General features: G+C 35.8%; 1 protein-coding gene and 2 non-coding genes across 7 annotated transcripts in view; 1 reads left to right on the top strand and 2 right to left on the bottom strand.

The window, feature by feature from the left end:
• The window catches only part of SNX6 (sorting nexin 6), a 51,012-nt gene that overhangs the window by 9,486 nt on the left and 21,754 nt on the right, over nt 1–19,772 (bottom strand). For all 5 annotated transcript variants that reach the window (XM_058540739.1, XM_058540737.1, XM_058540741.1 and 2 more), the window contains 5 exons: nt 18,484–18,579; nt 16,358–16,463; nt 9,577–9,652; nt 7,938–7,977; nt 3,666–3,752 (listed from right to left, as the gene is read on the bottom strand). In XM_058540739.1, the coding sequence (XP_058396722.1) occupies nt 3,666–3,752; nt 7,938–7,977; nt 9,577–9,652; nt 16,358–16,463; nt 18,484–18,579 (405 nt within the window). The remainder of the gene's footprint in view (nt 1–3,665; nt 3,753–7,937; nt 7,978–9,576; nt 9,653–16,357; nt 16,464–18,483; nt 18,580–19,772) is intronic.
• Nucleotides 5,873–5,979, top strand: LOC131406689 (U6 spliceosomal RNA). The gene has a single exon (XR_009220315.1). It is a non-coding gene; the product is annotated as a U6 spliceosomal RNA (small nuclear RNA).
• Nucleotides 12,645–12,751, bottom strand: LOC131406666 (U6 spliceosomal RNA). The gene has a single exon (XR_009220292.1). It is a non-coding gene; the product is annotated as a U6 spliceosomal RNA (small nuclear RNA).

The raw sequence follows: 19,772 nt of genomic DNA, 5'->3' as shown, positions 1-19,772 counted from the left end.
AAATCTACGGCTAACATCATACTTCATGGTGACAAACCAGAAGCTTTGCAACAATGCAAGGATGTGCCATCTTACCACTCCTTCTCAACATCGTACTGCAAGTCCTAGCTAATGCAACAAGAAAAGGAAATAAGAAGTATACAGATGGGGAAGGAAGAAATAAAACTGTCTTTGTTCACAGGTGACACAACTGTTTATGTAGAAATCTGAAAGAATCAACAAAAAAAACTCCCGGAACTAATAAATGAGTATAATAAGGTTGTAGGATACAACATTAATACACAAAAGTCAACTGCTTTCTTATATACCAGGAATGAACAAGTGGAATTTGAAATTAAAAATATAGTACCATTTACATTAGCACCCCAGAAAACGAAATACTTAAGTATTAATATAACAAAATACATACAAAATCTGTATCAGGAAAACTACAAAACTCTGATAAAAGAAATCGAAGAACAAAGTAAATGAAAAGATATTCCATGTTCACAGATTGGGAGACCAATATTGTCAAAATCAGTTCTTTTCAACTTGATCTATAGATTCAACATAATCCCAATCAAAATCTCAGCAAGTTATTTTATGAAAAAAATTTTTTTTTTTTGTGAGGAAGATCAGCCCTGAGCTAACATCTGTACTAATCCTCCTCTTTTTGCCGAAGAAGACTGGCTCTGAGCTAACATCTATTGCCGATCCTCCTCCTTTTTTTCCCCCCAAAGCCCCAGTAGATAGTTGTATGTCATAGTTGCACATCCTTCTAGTTGCTGTATGTGGGACGTGGCTTCAGCACGGCCGGACAAGAGGTGTGTCGGTGCGCGCCCAGGATCCAAACCCGGGCCACCAGTATGGAGCACGTGCACTTAACTGCTAAGCCATGGGGCCGACACTCAGAAAGTTCTTTTATAGATATCAACAAACAGAGTCTAAAGTTTACGTGCAGAAGCAAAAGACACAGAATAACCAACACAACATTGAAGGAGAAGAACAAAGTCAGAGGACAGACACTATCTACTTGAAGCCTTTCTATAAAGCTACAGTAATCTAGACAGTGTGGTACTGGTGAGAGAACAGACAAATAGATCAACAGGAGAGAACAGAAAGCCCAGAACGAGACCCACAAAAATACAGTCAACTGATCTTTGACAAAGGAGCAAAGGCGATACAATGGAGAAAAGACAGTTTTTTAAAAAAAACGGTGCTAGAAAAATTAGACATCCACATGCAAAGAAATGAATTTATATACAGACCTTACACCCTTCAAAAAAAAAATAAACCCAAAATGGATCACAGACCTAAATGTAAAATGTAAAACTATAACACCCCTAGAAGATAACATAGGAGAAAATCCAGATGACCCTGGGTTTGATGATGACTTTTTAGATACAAGACCAAAGACATGATCTTTGAAAGAAATAACTGGTAACTAAGACTTCATTAAAATTAAAAACTTCCGCTCTGCAAAAGACACTATCAGATGAGAAGACAAGCCACAGACCAAGACATAGTATTTACAAAAGACATATCTGATAAATGACTGTTATCTAAAATATACAAAGAACTCTTAAAATTCAACAATAGGAAAATAAACAATCCATTTTTTTTAACAGACACCTCACCAAAGAAGATACATAGATGGCAAATAAGTACATGAGAAGATACTCCACATCATATGTCATCAGGGAAATGCAAATTAAAACAACAAGATACCACTACACACCTGTTAGAATGGCTAAGAATGGCTAAAATCCACAATACTGATAACAGCAAATGCTGGTGAGGATGTGAAGTAACAGGAACTCTCATTCATTGATGGTGGGTATGCAAAATGGTACAGACACTTTGGAAGACAGTTTGGCAGAAGTAAACATACTCTTACCATATGACCAAGCAATTGTGCTCCTTGGTATTTACTCAACGAAGATGAAAAGTTATGTCCACACAATAACTTGCACATGGATGTTTATAGCAGCTTTGTTCATAACTGCCAAAACTTGGAAGCAACTAAGATGTCCTTCAGTAGGTCAGTGGATAAATAAACTGTGGTACATCCAGACAATGGAATATTATTCAGTGCTAAAAAGAAATGAGCTATCAAGCCATGAAAAGACATGGAGGAGAGTTGGATGCATATTACTAAGTGAAAGAAGCCAATCTGAAAAGGCCCAACTATATGACATTCTGAAAAAGGCAAAACTATGGAGACAATAAAAAAAAATCAACAGGGGTTAGCGGGAAGGATGAACAGATGGAGCAAGGAGGATTTTTAGGGCAGTAAAACTATTCTGTACAATACTTATACTGGTGGACAGTCATTACACATTGGTCCAAATGCAGAGAATGTACAATACCAAGGGTGAACTTTAGTGTAAACTATGGTCTTTATTGTGTGGCTTCTTTCACTTAGCAAAATTATTTTGAGATTCATCCATGTTGTTGAGTGATGCATAGTTCATTCCTTTTTACTGCTGAGTAGCACTCCACTGTACAGACATACCACAATTTGTTTATGCACTCACCTGTTGGTGGACATTTGGGTTGTTGCTGGTTTTCAGCTATTACAAATAAAGGTGCCATGAACATCTGTGGGGATGTATGCTTTCAAATACCTAGGACTAGAAAGACTAGATCATAGGGTAGATGTATGTTTAATTCTTTAAGAAACTGCAAAACTTTTCCAAAGTATTGTATCATATTCCCCCTAACAGTGTGTGACAGTTTCAGTTGCTATAATTTGTCAGAATTTTTTTCATTTTAGCCATTCTAATTAAGGTGTGTAGTGATACCTTATTTTAGTTTTAATTCTTGCAATTAAATTTCAATTCTTTCTTGTGCTTACTAAAAAATTTCGATTTACTTTTAAAGCCATGTTCTAAAAAGTTATCTATTAACTACTACATATTATAATAAAATAATGAATTTAAAGTCTACAAAAATGAACAATTCATTTTATCCCTGCCCATCCAATGTAAACAGTTTATGTGACACAATGTGATTTAAAATAATTTGATATGGACAGTATATCTGCAAGAATTTAAAGTCTTCTAAGTTAAGAGGGTTATTTATAATTTGATAAGGAATGAAAGAATGGTATTCAAAGCACCACTGCTCAGATGAGAATTTTCTGTACAATAATTCAATTCATAAATTAACACTAAATTTGGAGTATCTAAGCCACTAAGTTTTCAGTGCTTTTTAGATGATTTTGTTGAACATATTTTTGATTAGTAAGATTTTTAGTCTTGCACATAGACAGACTTCCAAAAGGAAATTTGAGTTGCCTTAAAATAAAACAAATCTTTGATTTATGGCTCTCTTATCCTCAATAGAGGACTTATAAAGACCAAATTAGGAATCCTTTAGCTATACTACTGTTATTTGGGGGTTATACTTTTGTTTTTGCAGGTATTTTACCTGAATAAATCTACCAAATTTATTTAAAAAAAAAAAAGCTCCAGACTATACTGTATCAGAAGTTTATAGAGGAAACTTTTATGTGGGTTCCCTGACCTACAATTTCTAAAAGGTGGAAAAAAAAATTCACACTTGAAAATATACTTTAAAATCGAGAGATAAATCATCTTTAACAATCTTAAGTCTCACGACCTCCAGAGAGATGGCTTTTTGTAAAACAGTCCTTTTTAAAAAACAATGAACAATAAAGTTACCTTAGCAGCTTGAGATTCTCTTAAGTAATATTTTAAAAGGTCAGAAAGTTTGAGGTCCTCATCAGCAGACACTCGTGCCTCTATTTTCTGAAAAAGGAAAAAAAAATGAGCATTTAATCAGCACTTACATACTACATTCAGTGTTTTCTTTCTTAATTGCTGTAAAAAAAAGTTATAAATAACTACAATATCCACTCCTATTTAATGTAGGTTTTCTTCCCTTCTCCTTTACTAGCCTGTTACTTTTCTTTGTAACTCTGACAAAAAATGAACAGAAAAAAGAAGATGAGATCAAATGAGACTTGTGAATTTATGGAAGGACTCCATATTTGACTCAAGTTCTTGGCTATAATGAATTTCAATACTATCTTTCAGCTTCACTTATATTTTCTCTCTTCGTTTCAATGGAAATTGATATGTACACATGATTTTAAAGTAATAAAGGCTGGCAATGGCAGACTAAGTAATTCAAATCAATCCTCCTGCTGAAGACAACCAGAAAACATACTCCAAACATTAGCAAAATGTGCTTGAAGACAGTAAAGAGTAATAAACACACATGGTTAGTCTGAGTTGGGATGACATGGGAAATAGCCACGTCAGACTAAAAAGATGACAACTCTTCATTCAGCCTGGAGAGACAGAGGATAAAGAAAGATGTATTACATCAACCAAATACAATATAGGGAGGACCTTGTGTGGATCCTGATTCAAACAAACTCCCCTGTAAAAAGCCACTTATGAGACAACTGGGAACATCTGCGTACTAGATATCTGATGACAGTAAGGGAAATCATTGACAATCATATTGGCCATATTAAAATTAATTCTTATCTTAGAAAAAAGAGATGTGCACAAAGAGCAGAAAAAAGAATGAATATGGACTTCCTAGAATAAAAACTTTAAGCAAGGTAAAAAACGTTAACTTTCAGAAAATCTAAGTGATGCATGTATAGGAATTCTTTGTACTGTTCTTGTAACTTTTCTCTATGTCTGAAATTACTGTCAAAATAAAAAGTTAAAATAAAAAAACCATACACATCCACCAGAATGGCTAAAATAAAAAAGACACCAAGTATTACAAGCTGTGTAGCAACCCAATGCTCACATTCATTCCGGTGGGAATGTAAATTGGTACAGTCACTTTGGGAAACAGTTTGGCACTACCGACACAAGCGTTTCACATGGGTAACCTATGACTCACCAATTCCCCTCCTAGTTACATACACCTGACAGAAAACACATACTTACGTTCAGCTGAAGATATACAAGAATGGTCTTAGCAGTACTATTCGTAAAGAGCCCCAAACTAGAAACTATGCAAATGCCTACTAAGAGTAGAACAGATAAATAAATTTAGGTATATTCTTGCAATAAGAATGAAGGAACTAGAGCCAGCCCTGATGGCCTAGCGGTTAAAGTTCCACACGCTCCACTTCAGTGGCCTGGGTTGGGTTCCCAGGCTCGGAAACACACCACTTATCTGTCAGTAGCCACGCTATGGTGGCAGCTCACACAGAAGAACCAGAAGAACTTACAACTATACACAACTACGTACTGGGCCTCTGCGGGGGAAGAAAGGAAGAAAAAAGGAGGAAGATTGGCAACAGACGTTAGCTTGTGCGAATCTTCCCCTGCAAAAATAAATAAAAAAGAAAAGAAAAAAAGAATGAAGGAACTATACCTACGTGCAACAACATGGATGAATTTTATGTACATAATGCTGAAAAAACGAAGCCAGACATAAAAGAATACATATTGCATTTATTTTCATTAATAATGAAAATAAAACTAATCTCTGCTGTTAGAAGCTGGGATAGTGGTTACCCTTGCAGGAGGTGGTGACTCAGAAGGCAGGTGAAGGAGGGCAGGGCATCTGGGTTGCTGGTAATGTCCTATTTCTTGATCTGGCTGTTCATTACACAGGTGTGTTAAATTTGTAAAATTTCACTGAACTGTACACTTCTGATATGTGCTCTTTCCTATATATATAATAGACTTCAACAAAAAGTTAGAAAAAACTTGAAGCTTCTTAAAAAATATTACTTCATGGAGAAATAAACCTATGGAACTTCTTAACCTAACAGATAAGAGCATAGACACAAAGTCTATTCAAAATTGATTTAGATAAATTTAGATAACATGCTAGATAGATGTTGGATGCTTTTAAATATGGCTCCTCTGCCTTCAGGAAGAAGTAGAGTTGCGTGCTCGCTTCGGCAGCACATATACTAAAATTGGAACGATACAGAAAAGATGAGCATGGCCCCTGCGCAAGCATGACACGAAAATTCGTGAAGCGTTCCATATTTTTAACTAGAAGGATGTGCAACTATGACATACAACTATCTACTGGGGCTTTGGGGGAAAAAAAAAAGGAGGAGGATTGGCAATAGATGTTAGCTCAGAGCCGGTCTTCCTCAGCAAAAAGAGGAGGATTAGCACGGATGTTAGCTCAGGGCTGATCTTCCTCACAAAAGAAAAAAAAAAAAAAGTAGAGTTGGTGTTCCCTTCTCTTGAATCTGGGCTCTAAGACTGCTTGATCAACACAGAAGTGATGCTGTGCAGGTTTCCTGGCCCAGGGCTTAAGAAACTAGCAGCTTCCACTTCCCATCTTTTGGGACGCTCATTTTGGAACCTATCCACCATGCTGTGAAGAAGCCTAAGAAGCTCCATGGAAAAGCCACATGTAGGTATTACAGCACAGCCCTAGCAGAAGTCCCAGCTGCCAGCCAGTATCAACTCCCAGACACGTGAGTCTTCAGATGATTCCAGGCCTCAGCTTTCCTATCTTCCCTGTTGAGGCCCCAGACATCATGGAGCAGAGTCAAGCCATCTCTGCTGTGCCCTTTCTGAATTCCTGACCCAAAAAATTGATTAACATAATAAAATTGCTGTTTTAAGCTACTGATTTTAGGATGGTTTGTTACATGCAATAATAACCAGAACAACACGCAAACACTAAAGCAAATAAGGATCGTGTGGCTATGGAAATGTGCCACTCAGATCTCCTTCAAGAGAAACTGCTTGCTTCAAGGAGGATAGCTGATAGTCCAACTGCAATCTCCCTGGATCCAGAACCATGTTCGTATGAAGGTTCTGTTTCATCCTCGCCTCCCTGCCTCAGTGCACCTGGCCAAAGAGAGCACAGGGGTAGCAGTGCCGGCCCATTCTTGCCTGATGCAGAACTCCTCTAACGGGCAACTCTGGCTCAGGGACTCCCCTTTGACTCGGAGAAAACTATCTTAGAACTGTGCCACAGTCTGAAACTCTTCCTGCCTCTGCCCTCTCCTCTCACAGGTGTAGACCTGCACTGCGGTCTGAAGGCTCTTCCTGTCTAGTCCCGCTCCTTCCTCTTTTTCACAATAAATCTCTTGTACATCTAATCCCATCTCAACATCTGCTTCTGAAAGAATTGACTTATAAGGCTCTTTTGTGATAGATCCCTATTGTTTTGATGTAAATGCACAGAAAAACAACTATATCTTCCCAGAAAATGCTCATTGGTACAAATATCAAAGACAGAATAATGGGTTATACAGACTCTGGTATAACAACATTTATGTATTTAAGGACTTTTTCCTTCATGAGAGAACATCTCCTCTTCTTTTACTTGTCTCCACTACACATCACTCAATTGACAAGGTCATACTGAAATCAGATTTCTACAACAGACTAGCTGCCACCACTCTCAGCTAAGTACCATTAAACATCTAATAAACATTTTCACTGTTCTATCAACTGATAAAAAATGTTAAATAATATTATATTATTTCATCTAGGACTGGTCCCTGAAAACCAAAACCAAAACATAGTAATGAATGAAATATTCTGTAGTTGTTCACTTGCCTCGTATTGACACAATTCACTTTTTTTTTTTTTTACAATTCAGTTTTAAAACTGTTTCATGGGAGATCAAAAGCAATACAGTCTCGGTAAAATTACAATGAATCTATGACTTCCTCCCAGCTTAGGAAACCCCAGAAAAGGATCATTCTTCATAAAAATAAACCCAGTCTCCATAATTAACATGTTTTTCGATCAAAAATATGAACTTTTACACAAATACCAAAAGGCCATAACAAAAACTGAATTTCCTGAAAAACTCTCAAATTTTCACATCTAAATCTGTCTCTTCATCCTTCTGAAGTATAACGCATCTTCCTCAGTAAAGTTAAACACGGCCACAACAAGTTAAACACGACTGTATGCAAAGGTTTAGTTAATTAATAGTTAATTAGTTAATCCCAAAGGTTAATTAACAGTACTTACTCTTGTTTTATCAAACAGTTCTGAAACTTTGAGAAAAAACCTGGAAAGGAAAAATATTTCATCAGAAGCTACCTCTGAAATAATTTTCCATTTCAAATGTTCAGAGAATATGCCCCCAAACCATATTAATAATGAACATTATCTCATTACAATATTTAATGGTCCTGTTCACTGCTGATCTCATTTAGTTCAACAAAAATCACTCCACTTCCACGCATGTAACAGATTACCTGAAATCTGTTGTTGCAGAAAATCTTCTCACTTCAAGATGACAGTCTAAGCCATACATTAAACTTAAATATTTGTCTTGATATTCTTTAGTAATATGCCACATAAAACTAAATAAAGCATACACCTTCAAAATTATTACAGAAGCACAAAACAATCTCATCCAAAGAGACAAAAGACTGATTTAAAAGGAACAGTTCTTGAAGTTATCTGATAGTTCCATTTTAAACATTTTCAAATAGAGTTGCTTTGTTTTGGAAAACAACGGAAAGGAACAAGCAATTTCTATCTCAGAATTCACTTTCACTTTTAACTAAATAGCCTCTCAAATGCTGGCACCAACTAAAAAATATCCCGACACCAAACTATTAAAGAGTATTCTGTAAAATATGTAATTATACATGACATTATAATTGGATTAGCGCAAATACTATGAAAGCAAAAACACAATTTGATGAACTTTGCTTTATTGAAAAGAACTTGCTTTGACAGGTTTATGTCAGATGACACACGGCAAGGCTGACTTTTTCTTATCAAAGCCTTAAGAACTAACTCTTTGGGAAGGTAGCACGTTAATTAGTGTAAGCTATACCTCGCTTTGCAGAAAAACCTTGGGTTTTCTATGTCTACTGAGACAGGATATACTAGATAAAAGTTCAAGGATGCGGTCTGGAGAAAGACGTGGACTATGAAAATAGTTTTCCCACTTAAAAATTTTTTACAAATATATTTGAATTATTTTTCAATGAAGAGTTGAGTTTGAACAATATTACGGGAGCAACTAAATTAACTACACTTAGATTAAAATGAAGGTGAAAAACTAGCACAAAGTAAATAAAGGACAGCTGTGTAAGTAAACTTCCAGAGAGCTTTTCCACACTAAAATGCACAACACCTTCCCTATCCAGTTGCCCCCAGGATGCCCTACAATTCACTAAACCATGAAACTAGAACAGTCAGCCTCTTTAAAAAGTGCAAACTGATAGCATCACATTTTACTTTAAAAGTCAATTTGGGCTCCAGTGAAATACATACATACATATTCTAATTCCAAATAGCATTTCTTATTTATAATAAGCTTTATCAAAACTTAAGAACATTTTGACATAAATTCTGTCTCTCTCTCACACAGACACACACAAATCAGCCCATTTTCATCAAAAAAAAAAATTGTAAATGTTAAAATTATATGTTAAAGTCCATTTTTATTTCTCAGATTTAAAAAATAAGAGACAAAGAGAGGAGAAAAAATGACACTAACCCAGGTGTCATAAGAAGCTCCTCATTACCAATGTGTTTTGACAAAAATATTCCAAAATGCCTGCTGGGTCAGAAGTATTGTGTGTGCCCGGGCTGCCAACAAAATTTTTCTGTTGTATTAATATTTAATGTTTTTAATTAGAATCCTTACTTGCATATATCTGTAGAATCCTGAGTTCCTAAAGCATATAATGAAGAACCAATTCTATTGTAATCATCTGCAGCACCTATGGAAAAAGTTTTAAGAATTTAATATATTTATTCATTGATTCAAAAATACTTACTGAGCCTGCCAAACAATGTGTATGTAACATGAGATACCCAAAGTCTAGTGAAGGAAATGACAAACACAACTATAACACAACACGATGAACGTTATATTAGATGTAGGTACAAACTATGTTGGGAGCAGGGAGAATCACAGTTCCCCCTGAGTGAGTCAGGGAAGGATTTAAACACACTACAGAATGAATTGGAGCTTGCAAGACGAGCAAACCTTTACCAGGCAAAGTGGAGGGGAGAGCATTTTGGGTGAAGGGAAGAGAATGAGTAAAGGCCAGGGAGACCTGAAGGAGTCTATTCAGAGAGCCGTCTGGGACTATGGCACTGCAGGGTGCAGAGGGCAGTGGAGGGAGTTGCAGATGGAAAAATAAATTGGAAGCATCTTGTGGAAAAAAGGCTTTTTGTAAGCCATGATAAAGTTTGGATCTGATTTTACGGGAATGGGTGTTATTAAGCATTTTAAAATCACAGTGGTGGTAAATTCAAATTCAACCTGATAACTTTAGATAACAAACTCTGCTTCCTAGAGTAAAGACTAGAATATTAAACACTTTTAAATCATACACGTGGTACAATCAACCTGATAAGGATTTTAGATAACTCTGCTTTCTAGAGTAAAGACCAGAAGTAAAGAGACAGAGAAGGTAGGGTGACCAACTAGGAAACTACTATGTCAGACATGGAGGGCCAGGATCAAGACAGTGGGAACAGTGAGAGCAGAGAGAAACCTACAAAGCTAAAACATATTTAAGAAATTAAATAGGTAGGATTTACAATCAATAGACCTGAGGTAGGAGGGGAAATTACAGCATTTGGGAAGCTAGATGAATGGTGGCACATTACCATAGGGTGTCAGGAAGCAAAGTACTCAACTTCAGCACAATACTCTTCCTAGGGCTTGCCCCACAGGACAACGTACTTGTTGAGAAAAGATTATAATGGACGCTTCTATTCATTTCAGAAAAAGGATAGTATAGTGCAATGATTACTGCCTGGGGTCCAATCCCAGTTTCCCAATATACCAGCTATATGACCTCGGGCATATCACTTAACTTGTCTATGCCTCAATTTCCTCATCTGGAAATGGAGATAATAATGGTACCCACTTTATGTAATTATTTGGAGGATTAAATGAGTTAATAAATGTTACTATGTACCTAGCATATAGTAAGTACAGTAGTATATAAATGTTTGCTATTAAGTAGTAATACAATGCAAGACATGCCTACTTTGTATGGAAATTCCCATTTACAATAGCAGTATTTTTACAAGGCTGTAACGCGTTTATCTCTAACAAAACAGTAATCTTTATATTATATTTATGTTGCACAAAATTACATTCAATTGACAAAGCTGAAATTTAGTGACTCTATTTACTGTACTTATTGCTACTAAAAACATCTATTTTGATATGTTTTATAAAGAAACTTTGACTACAAACTTCAGACTCTGAATGGTAACTACTGTTTTTTTTTTTTGAGGAAGATCAGTCCTGAGCTAACATCCATGCTAATCCTCCTCTTTTTGCTGAGGAAGACCAGCTCTGAGCTAACATCTATTGCCAATCCTCCAACTCCCCCCCCCCGCCCCAAAGCCCCAGTAGATTGTTGCCTGTCACAGTTGCACATCCTTCTAGTTGCCGTATGTGGGACGCAGCCTCAGCATGGCCGGAGAAGCAGTATGTCAGTGCGCGCCCAGGATCCGAACCCGGGCCGCCAGTATCGAAGCGCATGCACTTAACCACCACGCCACGGGGCCGGCCCCTCTTCACTATTATCTTAACCTAAAAGTTTAATTTAAAAAATAAATAATACCTAAAAATCACTTAAAGCTTGGTTTATCAAGAAGCAAGAATCAAAAACGAGTTTTGTGTGGTTTTGGTTTTTTTTTTTTGTGAGGAAGATTGTTGCTGAGCTAACATCTGCGCCAATCTTCCTCTATTTTCTATGTGGGACGCTGCCACAGCATGGCCTGATGAGCAGTGTGCAGGTCCAGGCCCGGGATCTGAACCTGCAACTCCGGGGCTGCCGAAGCAGAGCACGCAAACTTAACCACTATACCACCAGGCTGGCCCCATGAGTTTTGTGTTTAATAACAAATACATTAATATTTTATGCTTAAATTGACCTTGAAATTATCTTTTAGAGAAAGAAATTCCTGGATTCTAATAATATCTGGCTCTGAGAACACTGCCCTCTTCAGTTATCACATCATTACGGGATCACAGGAAATATGCAAACTGCCCTGATTTTATACATCAGAATTCACAATGATGCTGAAAAGCTTAATTTTTCATAGTCCAGGCAAAGTTAACTCATTACAAAAAATAGCTTTGACTTTATAATTATTATTTTGTAAAATAGGTTCCCTATCATCTCTCTTAAAGTACTATTCCGTTTGGCTAAATAAACAAATAATAAGAATCACTGATTTCTTCAGTTTCCTTAACAGATGATTCTCTACCTTTGTAGTTCTTTATGTTTCCATAGCAATAATACATACTTCTATGATAAGACTTATTACAATGTATTGTAATTTTTTGCCCTCCTTAAAGGCAAAGACTATATTTTCTTCATCTTGAAATCACCACTGTCTAACACAATGGTGGGCACATAATAGATAAGCCATAAACTAACAGATATTTAGTTTATGAACTAAATAATTTTTTAAGAAATTAAAAAAGTATAGTAGGATTCCATTTTAAATCATCAAAACTAAAATTAAGGGCATTCTTAATTCCTAACAATTACAACCAACACTACTACATACCACTTCATATTTACAAACTTTTTCTTTTTTTTTTTAATTTTTTGTTTATTGCAGTAACATTGGTGTATAACATTGTATAAATTTCAGGTGTACATCATTATACTTCTATTTCTGCATAGATTACATCATGTTCACCACCCAAATACTAATTACAACCTATCACCACACAAAAATATGGAACGCTTCATGAATTTGCATGTCATCCTTGCGCAGGGGCCATGCTAATCTTCTCTGTATCGTTCCAATTTTACTATATGTGCTGCCGAAGCGAGCACCAAACTTTTTCTTAATAGAGAAGTAGAAGTATAAGATATTTTACCCTTAATGTCATTTTATAAACAAGGAAACCAACACAAGACCAATCACGTGGTCTAACAGGCTCTAAAGCAAATCAGTAATGAATCTAGGAAGATATTCAAGTCCCACACTTTTACTTTATAGTTCTTAACTATGGAACAGGCAAGTATAAACTACTACTTCATTAGAAGAAAGCTGTAAATCACAAAGATGTGAGGAAATAAAATACAAAAATAACTCTTAACCTTCCTAAAAGAATGACACAAGAACAAAAGTTACCAATTATTTCCTCCTTTCTATTACAGCATCTAACGGTAGTCCAAAAGGGAGGTTCATATTTCTAGGTCCCTACTGAGTTAGAGTCTCTATATCAGAGGTTCTCAAACTTTCTGGTCTTAGGACTCCTTCACACTCTTAAAAATTACTGAAGACCCTAAAGAGCTTTCACTTATGTAGATTATATTTATCAATATGTACTGTATTTTTTTTAAAAAAACAAAATTCTAAAATATTTACTAATTCATTGATTTAAAAGAACAGTATTAAAACCATTATGTTAACATAAATAACATTTCAAATGAAAAATAACTATATGTATTTTTTTAAATTAGTGAGCAGAGTGACTGTTACATTTTTGCAAATCTCTTTTGTGTCTGAATAAATAGAAGATAGCTGGATTCTCTTATCTGCTTCTGCATTCATTCTACTGCGATATATTGTTTTTGTTTAAGTATGCAGAGAAAATCTAGCCTCAAACAGACGTATAGCTGAAAAAGGAAGAGGTATTTTACTAATATTTTCTGATAATTGTGGATATTCTTCTTTGATACCATATCGAAACTCAATAAGCAGTAGTTTCTTTAAGAGTTAGCAATGTGGAATTTAAAATCATATCAATAAACTTTCTGTACTCTGTTACATTAAATCCCATCGGTATAAGTGATATTTATCCCAAGAATTCAAAGTTGGTTTAACATTTGAAAATCAATCAATGTAATTAACCATATTTATAGACTAAAAAAGAAAAACCATACGATTATCTCAACAGTTGCAAAAAGAGCATCTGACAAAATTCAACACTCATTCCTGACTTAAAAAAAAAAAAAAAAGCCCTCTCAGAAAACAAGGAATTTAAGAGAACTTTCTCAACCTGATAAAATGCATCTAGGAAAAACCTACACCTGACAACATAATTAATGGTTTAAAACTAAATGCTTTCCCCACAAGATAAGGAACAAAGCAAAAATGCCTGCCCCCACTACTTCCATCAGCATTGTACTGGTGGGTATAGCTATTGTACAATAGGGCAAGGAAAAGAAATAAATGGCATCCAAATTGAAAAGGAAGAAGTATAACTTTTTATTAGCAGATGATCATCTATGTAGAAAATCCTAAGGAATCTACAAAATAGTTACTATAACTAATCGTTTATTTAGTATGGTTTGCAAAACATAAGATCAATATTGAAAATAGGTTGTATTTCTATATATTAGTAAAGAACAAATGGAAACTGAAATTTAAAAACCACATCATTTACAATGGCATCAAAAAATAATTAGGGATCAATCTAACTAAGGATGTATAATACCTGTACAATGGCAACTACAAAACACTGCTGAGAGAACGTAAAGAAAACCTAACTAAATGGACAGATATACCATATTCTTGAATCAGAAGAATCAATATTGTTAAGATATCAATTTTCCCCAAACTGAGGTACAGATTCTATACAATTCCAATCAAAATCCCAGTAGGCATTTTCGTAGGAAGTGACAAGCTGATTCTAAAATCCAAATGAAAATGTAAAGAACCTAGAGGGATCAAAACAACTCTCATAAAGTTGGAGGACTTACATAAGAAAAGATGGTCAAAATCATTAGTCATTAGGGAAATGCAAATTAAAACCACACTGAGACACCACTACTAACCTATTAGAATGGCTAAAATTAACAAGACTGACCATCCTCATTCACAAGGATGTAGAGCAATTGGAACTCTCAGGCACAGCATATAAAATGGTACAATCATTTTGGAAAAAAGTTTGGCAATTTTTTAAAAAGTTAAATATACACTTACCATGTGACCCAGCCAATATACTTCTAGGTATTACCCAAGAGAAATGAAAGCATATGTCTACACAAACACTTATATATAGATAGTTCGTCAGCTTTATTCATAATATCCAAAAGCTAGCAACAACCCAAATGTCCAACAGTTGCCAACAGCTGAATGGTTAAATAATTGTGGTATATCCATATAATGGAATATCACTCAGCAATAAAAAAGAATGAACTAGTGATGCATACAACAACCTGGGTGAATCTCAAAATAATTCTGTTGGGTTTCAAAGCCAGACAATAAAAAGTACACACTGTATGATTCCATTTATATAAAATTCTAGAAAATGCAAACTAACCTACAAAGACAGAAAGCAGATCAACAGCCACCTGGGGACGGGTGGGAGGGAAGGATTACACAGCGCCACAAGGAAATTTTTGGTGGTGATGGATATGTTCATTATCTTGATTGCAGCAATGACTTCACACATAAGTCAAAACTTATCAAACTGTATATGCTGAAAAATGCAGCTTATTGATATCAATTATACCTCAATGAAGCTGTTCAAAAAGCCCATTGGTCTATCTTGCACTTTGAATGGATCTTTTACATACATGACTTTGTAACATGTACTTGATCATTCAGAAAATATTAGTTCAATGAATTATGCAGATCTTCCAAATGTTGACATACTTCAGTATATAATATCAAAAAAATCACATTCACAATACCATTATCAATCTCCTCAGACAAGTCTTTAATTATTGGGAAGCAAGCTCATGGTGATGGATGTAAGTTTTCTAAAATTCTAATTATTGCTGGAAAGCTTGACTTTTATCATTGTCAATACATACTATCAGTTGTTTTCCTTGAAGTGACAGGCTCATTCAGTTAATTTTTGAGAAGATGTCTACTAAATACTCAAGTCTGAATAATCACAGTTTGTCTGTCTGTCATTCTTTCAAGTAAAAATGGTGTTCTATGAAAAAAGCAGCTAGTTGAGTCACAACTCAATCACTAAAATTCTTCTCTAGAGAACCATTACACTTCAGTATGCAAAGTGCTTCATGCATACCTCCCATTTCATCACTCAGAATGTAAAAAAATGTGTACTCAAGGGAGGAAGATTTATTACAATTAATAATTTTTACTGCTTCATCAAGGAAATTCCTAATTGAAATTATTACTTAATTACAAATACATTGTGAGAAAGAATACAGTGACTATTAGTACAGTTTGGTGCCACTGCCTTGACCTGTGCTAAGGCATCAGGAATTTTATCCACCACGGCTTCTGCATCATCAGTATAAAAGTTAAAACGGTGAAAAAGGTAAAAAGCATCATAAGATTATTATAAAAATAGTTTTAACCTCATAGACTTCCTAAAAGGGTCTTGGGGTCAAGGTTTCATAGACCAGTTTGAGAACCACTGCTCTACATCAGGATTTCAACAAACTATAAGTAACATAACTTTATAATTATTCCATTAAAAAGTGTAAGCTTTAGCCACAGAGAAAAAATCTTACTTTTGTGAGATCTTGTCATCCTATCAGATTTAGCAGATGCATCCTTAACTCGGTTATGATATTCTAAAAGGAATGTTCGTTCATGCTCAAAGAAGTCATCTACATCCTACAGGATCAAAAGAAAATACAAACTCTTTTCACTTATTTACTTTAGTGTAATATGTGAATAACTCCGTTATCATTATCATAAAAGATCGTCAATAAAACAGCACAGCTATCCTCTAATAATCAGATGTTATACTGATTTCATCAAGTTCAGACTTTAACAGACACGCATTTCCATCAATTAAGTAAGAAATCTATGGTTTTGTAGCTGAAGGCTTAGAGCTTCCCATATGGTTCATGTTCACATGTTGTACTCTGAAACATGTTCCTACTCCTGCTCTGCCTCTACAATCCTGCCAGTCCAACAAATAATTACTGCCAGTGGGAGTGACCGATTGCTTCTGAGAAAAATGGAAAAAACTTCTGGTAGACAAGTGAAAATCTCCTCTTGGTCTATCATGTATTCTACGGGCCATTCCTGAAGCCTGCCAGGCCTTCTCATTAGGCCCTCTCTGACTGCTTTGGGGAACCTGGCCAAACTAGCTAGCTGGGAGCAATTATCGTATTAACCAGTCTTCAACCTTTTTTTTGGGAACAAAGTTAAATATACATTAAAAATAAAAATTATTAACAGTACTTTCCCTCCTTCTAAAAGAGCAATCATTTATTGAAAAAGCATCAGTTGACATGATGTAATTCAACACTCACATCAATAGAACGCAAGAAGAAAAAGTACTGACAAAATGTCATTTAAAATGTGTAATTCATGTGTACCAGTTTTCTTAACTGTAAAAATGGGGATAAAACTAACTTGCAGGGTTGTAGTGATGATTAAATAAGAAAATGTTAGCTACCAATCAACACACTGTAAATGTTCAAAAAATGTTAATTACTTTACTAGTAAAATTATTAAAATCATAATATAGTGGTTTACACTTAATGCTAAGAAAAATATTCAATATTAAAGACTAGCAGTATCAAAACGCAAGTAAGCTGAGTCCTTACTAGAAAGTAGCCACAGCACATGCATTCTTAACATATCACTTGACCTGTCTCTGAAAAATCAAAGTACAAATCAAATAAATAGTACTTCACACCTCAGTTTTATTGTAGACATTGTCTATAAAAACAGGCAACAATGACAAACCAGCATTATTTGTCTCTTTTTTAGTATTTGCTTGATAATGTAATATAGACATTTTTCTCATATTTTAATGGTAAAAATTTTCAGATAAATCAATTCTTGTACCAATTTTAGAACATCATTAAGAAAAATTTAAGTGTTATTTAGGTAAATAGTTAACTTTGTAAGTATTTTCACACATATTATCTCATTTAATCTTTCTAACAATCCTGTGAGGTAGGTGATATATTAACCTCATTTTGAAAATGGGAAAACAGATTCAGAGAAAGAGTCTTTACCCAAGGTCATGTAGCTACTAGGAGATAAAACCAAAACCTCAACTGAGCTTTTCTAACTCCAAATCTGAACCAGGTTTCCCCTAACATTTGTAAGGCCAAGGCCAAGCGTACAAATGGAGGCAGTCCGTCTTCTTGCACCACCCTGCAGCTCTCTAAGGCACCCAGAGGGACCTCATGTGCATGTGGCTGGACATTCCATCCTGCACACTGATCTTCTCCCCGTCCCTTCCCTCTCCCCAGCTGCCCCACGGTCACCCCTTGACCACCCATGGAGGATATACACCAGTGGCACAGTCTACCCTCTGGAGGATGAGCTCAGGGAAGAAGCCCACGCAGGACCTGGAATAAAGCTTGGGAGCTGGGTAGGGCAATATGGTGTTTTAGATACCTGAAGCATGGTCCGGTTTGGAGGGAAGGGGGTGGGGGCTCCAGGTGGGCAAATCCCCTTGGACCTGAGAGCTCTCACCCCTTGAAGAAGGACACTCTCTAAAGGGTGGAACCCAGCGCAGGGTGCCCAGTTTCCCAGGCCTAAGGATTCTACTGCCCAAACTTCTCTTACTCCAATACAACCTTCTGCACACCTGAAATCTCGATCTATCTCCCTCTTAAAAAAAGTAAATTCTCAAACCAATACCTCTGTTAATCAAGTAAAATCTTACCTTTACTCCTGAAACAATTACTCCATCTGCTGATTTAACCATGTTTTTAAAGAAATCTTCAAGTTTCTCTTTTTTATTTTTCCCTCGCACACTCAACTGAAAGGAAGGTAAATTTAAGTTAGCATTTTTTTTAGATTACAAATGGAAAGCAGTGCTTTCTCTATTCTCTGACATCAAAATGGCAAACTCCAAAGGATCCGAGTTTTTAAACTTAATAAAGTGGCAATTTCATCATGCGTATCCGTGATTTTCAAACTTTAGGGCATTAAAGAGGAGTGTGGCCTCACTCCCCAAGATTCAGTTTCAGTGGATCTACAATAAGGTCTAGATATCTCAAATTTTACAAGCATATTTCATAACTCTATTGCAAGAAGCCCCCTCACTATACTTTGTCAAACACTACTATGTAATATAAAGGCAACAAAAATTTTAACTGGGGAGTTTCCTTAAACATGTGAAATTGATTGGAGTACAATATACCATCATGTGATTCTGTAAAAGCTCTGAAAATACATTCTGCAAATTCTCCATGCTGAACTCATCCAAGTATCATCTCTTGTCATGTTTTGGAGTCAACAACTTACAGTACAAGGGATACCAAGATGGCTCTGAATGGCATGAATGGTTATCTAAATGCAAAACTGAGAAGCAGCTAACTCTGACTCTACCACTTGGTGCCCCATATCACAGTGCCCTGTAAAGGAACATCCCATCTAATTTCCTTATCTATTGCCATGGCTTCAATGCTCACCTTCACGTAAACGACTCACAGATCGCTATCATCACACCTAAGCTTTTTCCTGAAACTTAGATCCTATTTCCAATTGCCTAAATCATAACCTTGCATGCAGATCCTGCTAACCTCGCATTAGATGTGCCTAAAACAGTACTCATAATCTAATCTCCAAATTTTTCCTCTTTCCAGTTCCTCAAATTCATGGCCCCTCCATCCAACCAACCAGTCTCTCGGACTCCCACATGTTTCCTAAAACCCCACAGCTCTCATTAAAATCTTGAAATAATCTACAACTTCTTCCTTTCTCTCAAAGCTCAAATTCTATCAGCAAATGTCTGAAATTTGTCCCTTTCCATTCCCACTGTCCTAGCAGAAGTCCTCATCATCTCTTGCCTAGACTACTACATTGGTCTACTAGTTAATACTCCTCATCTCATCAATCCAATCCATTCGGCTGCTTGGGATGACTTTCCAAAATCAAATTTTGAGCATCTCTTCCTTACTCAATAACTTTACAGAGTTTCACAATGTTCAGAGAATGAAGGCCAATATC

Source organism: Diceros bicornis, chromosome 5 (genome assembly GCF_020826845.1).
Source record: "Diceros bicornis minor isolate mBicDic1 chromosome 5, mDicBic1.mat.cur, whole genome shotgun sequence".
Taxonomy (NCBI): Eukaryota; Metazoa; Chordata; class Mammalia; order Perissodactyla; family Rhinocerotidae; genus Diceros; species Diceros bicornis.
The sequence above is the reverse complement of the archived record's forward strand: the minus strand, read 5'-3'. Positions and strand labels throughout refer to the sequence as shown.